This window comes from Octopus bimaculoides, chromosome 12, assembly GCF_001194135.2.
Source record: "Octopus bimaculoides isolate UCB-OBI-ISO-001 chromosome 12, ASM119413v2, whole genome shotgun sequence".
In the NCBI taxonomy this organism is placed as follows: domain Eukaryota; kingdom Metazoa; phylum Mollusca; class Cephalopoda; order Octopoda; family Octopodidae; genus Octopus; species Octopus bimaculoides.
In genome coordinates this window covers 17,623,655-17,627,162 of record NC_068992.1, presented here as the reverse complement: position 1 = coordinate 17,627,162, position 3,508 = coordinate 17,623,655, and the positions used below count along the sequence as shown (strand labels likewise).

General features: G+C 40.6%; 1 protein-coding gene across 1 annotated transcript in view; it reads right to left on the bottom strand.

Annotated features, from left to right (window-relative positions):
- Positions 1–591: 591 nt before the first annotated feature.
- LOC106870824 (unconventional myosin-Ie) overlaps positions 592–3,508 on the bottom strand; it is a 55,371-nt gene continuing 52,454 nt past the window's right edge. The window contains exons 21-23 of the mRNA XM_052972018.1: positions 2,494–2,637; positions 1,748–1,871; positions 592–838 (exon numbers count right to left, since the gene is read on the bottom strand). Of these exons, the coding sequence (XP_052827978.1) occupies positions 607–838; positions 1,748–1,871; positions 2,494–2,637 (500 nt within the window). The 3' untranslated portion in view covers positions 592–606. The remainder of the gene's footprint in view (positions 839–1,747; positions 1,872–2,493; positions 2,638–3,508) is intronic.

Here is a 3,508-nt window from a genome sequence, read left to right as displayed (position 1 = left end):
ATTTCAGGTGAGGGTTAAGTTGATTACATCGACCCCAGTGCTCAACTGGTACTTATTTTATCGACCCCAAAAGGACAAAAGGCAAAACTGACTTCAATGGTATTTGAAGACAGACTATAAAACCAGACAAAATGACAGTGTGCTAACGATTCTGCCAAGCTCACTGCCTTAGCAAAAAGAGAAAACTATAAATGATAACAAGTAGAACAAGAGCAGTCAAAGAGTGCAAACCTCCGCCAAGGCAACACCAACATCCTCTCAATGATTAGTCAGAGATGATTTTTAAAATGAGAATATCTGAAATAAACTCGACTGCTCTCACAAACAAAAAAAAAACGAACCCAACTCCTCTCGGAAATTAAGGAAAAATAATCCAGAATCCTCGTCCAGTACTGGATCAATCCCAAAATCTAATCAGTTCATGCCAGTCATGAGGCCAAACATCCCTGAAAGTTTCATTTGAATCCATCCAGCGTTTCTTGAGATATCTCATCCACAGACAAACAAACATGACTGAAAACAGTACCTGCACCTTTGCTAAGATGGAGGTGATAAAGGCGATGACCAGGAACAATGTTAAAGATAACTAATACTTCTTCAATTCACTCACCTGGAAACTGAGCTGAAATACAATATCATTGGCAATAAGATCAACTTACCTTCATGGATAATTTCTATAATATCTCCTTCTTCAAAAGCCAATTCATCTGTGTTTTGTGGATCGTATCTATAGAGACAACGGCATGTTGGAAGGGCTGGTTTTGGAGGTGGCTTCATCTGAGGTTTCGGTTTTTGAGGACGAGAAGGCGGTGGGGGGTTCCTAGGTTTTGGTGGCCTGCTATACAAACAGAACAAATTGACTTTAACTCTTTAGCATTTAAACTGGCCATGTCTAGCCCAAATATTCTTACCTGTTTTATGTTCAAACTAGCCAGATTTGGCCTCTCCCACCTACCTGGCAATGTCATTCTAAAACTAAACAATCATTATCATCATCATCTTTTAACGTCTGCTTTCCATGCTGGCATGGGTTGGACGGTTTCACTGAGGACTGGCAAACCAGTAGGCTCCACCAGACTCCAGTTTGATCTGGCAAGATTTCTACAGCTTGATGCCCTTCCTAATGCCAATCAATCCGAGAGTGTAGTGGGTGCTTTTTACATGCCACCAACACAGGAGCCAGACAGGTGCACTGGCACTGGCCACACTTGAATGGTGCTTTTTATGTGCCACTGACACAGGCTTCAGCCATGACAACGATTTCACTTGACTCAACAGATCTTCTCAAGCACAGCATATTGCCTGACGATTGAAGTTGGAGTTGTTGGCACTTTGTCGCTTTTGACATCGAGGGTTCCAGTTGATCCAATCAACTGGAACAGCCTGCTCGTGAAATTAATATGCAAGTGGCTGAGTACTCCACAGACACGTGTACCCTTAACGTAGTCCTCAGGGATATTCAGCGTGACACAGTGTGACAAGGCTGACCCTTTGAATTACAGGCACAACAGAAACAGGAAGTAAGAGTGAAAGAAAGTTATGGTGGAAGAGTACAGCAGGGTTCGCCACCATCCCCTGCCGGAGCCTCGTGGAGTTTTAGGTGTTTTCGCTCAATAAACACTCACAACGCTCGGTCTGGGAATCGAAACCACGATCCTATGACCGCAAGTCCACTGCCCTAACCACTGGGCCATTGCGCCTCCACATCAGTTGGAGTAGAAGGTGGAGAAAGTAATATGTTACCTACTTTTCTATTTCCGCAGCTGTTTTCTGTGAACCATTTGGAGCAGAATCCATGAAATTATTATTGATTAACTTTCTAGGTTTTATCGGTTTTGGTCCATCGGTAACCATATTCTTCTTGCTGCTGCCTGGAAGTCAAAGACAACATAACAGTGTAAACATCACAGTAGGTTGCACTGTGGTGCAGAAGAGCCAAAGTCAAAATAGGAAACAGGAGGAAATGGTTAATTGTTTTATCGACTAAAAATTTATGCCAGGCAAATAGAGTTTAACCCTTTCGTTACCAACCCGGCTGAAACCGCCTCTGGCACCATAGTACAAATGTCTTGTTTTCATAAGTTTTGAATTAAAATCTTCCACCAAACCTTAATCACAATTTATGTTCCTAATGCTAGCTTAATGATAACTAAGTTATTTTACTAAATTCTTTGTTATATTTAAAATTAATTGAAAGAAACACAGAGCATCTCAAAATAAATACAGTAACGAAAGATTCTATATTTAAGAGATGAGGAACTATGTACATTATTTACATTGCTTGACAACCGTTGTTGGTGTGTTTATGTCCCCATAACTTAGCGGTTCAGCAAAAGATACCGATAGAATAAGTACTGGTCTTACAAAGAATAAGTCCTGGGGTCGAATTCTTCAGCTAAAAATTCACTTTAAAGTGGTACTCCAGCATGGCCGCAATCAAATGAGCAAAATATGTAAAAGAATAAAAGAATGAGATATTAATGATACACTAACCTTTCATTGCATGAACTGGTGGTTTTGACGATGGAGGTGCAGGTTTATGCATTGGAGGTTTCGAAGATGGTGGAGGAGGTCTTCCACTGCTTTTCCCTATATGTTTGTTTCTTGGTTTATTTCTTGATACCTCCATGTTGGGTCCTGTTGGAGGAAAGGAAATACAGAAATTCAGATAAAATACATAAAATTGATGGATTAATTCGTTGATTAATGATGATGATGATGACGATGACGATGATGATGATGATGATGATGACGACGATGGTTGTCATTTGTGTTATCATCATCATCATCAACATCATTGTGCTAAAGTACAAAAAGATAATCTAGAACTGATGCACATACACACACACACACACGTGTAGATGACATGGATGACAGCATGATAAATGTAAAACAGAAGAAATAGTTCAAAGTTAATTAGTTTAGATCTTCGTGTCTAATCAGACTTCTTGCATATGACACTGAAGACATCGTCCACTCCTACCTTATCTCCAGCCCCACCTTATCTCCAGCCCACCTTATCTCACCCCATCTTATATCCACCCCCACCTTATCTCCACCCCATCTTATCTGTTCTTTGCTACATATCTTAAACCTAACATACATTCATCCATTCATTCACCCATTTATTCATTCATTCACTCATTTATTCATTCACTCATTTCTTCATTCATTAACTCACTCATTCTTTCATTCATTTATTTATTCACTCATTCATTCATTCACTCATTCACTCATTTATTCACTGATTTATTCATTCATTCCTTCATTCACTCATTCCTTCATTCATTCCTTCATTCACTCATTCTTTCATTCATTCATTTATTCAGTGGCATCAATGGTGGTGGTGGTTGTCGTCGTTGTCAAGGTGGTGGCAATGATGGTGGTGGTGGTGATGGTGGTGGTGGTGGTGGTGGCAGCAGCAGCAATTGTGGTAGTGGTGGTGGCAGCAATGGTGGTGGTGGTGGTGGTGGCAGCAGCAGCAATTGTGGTAGTGGTGGTGGCAGCA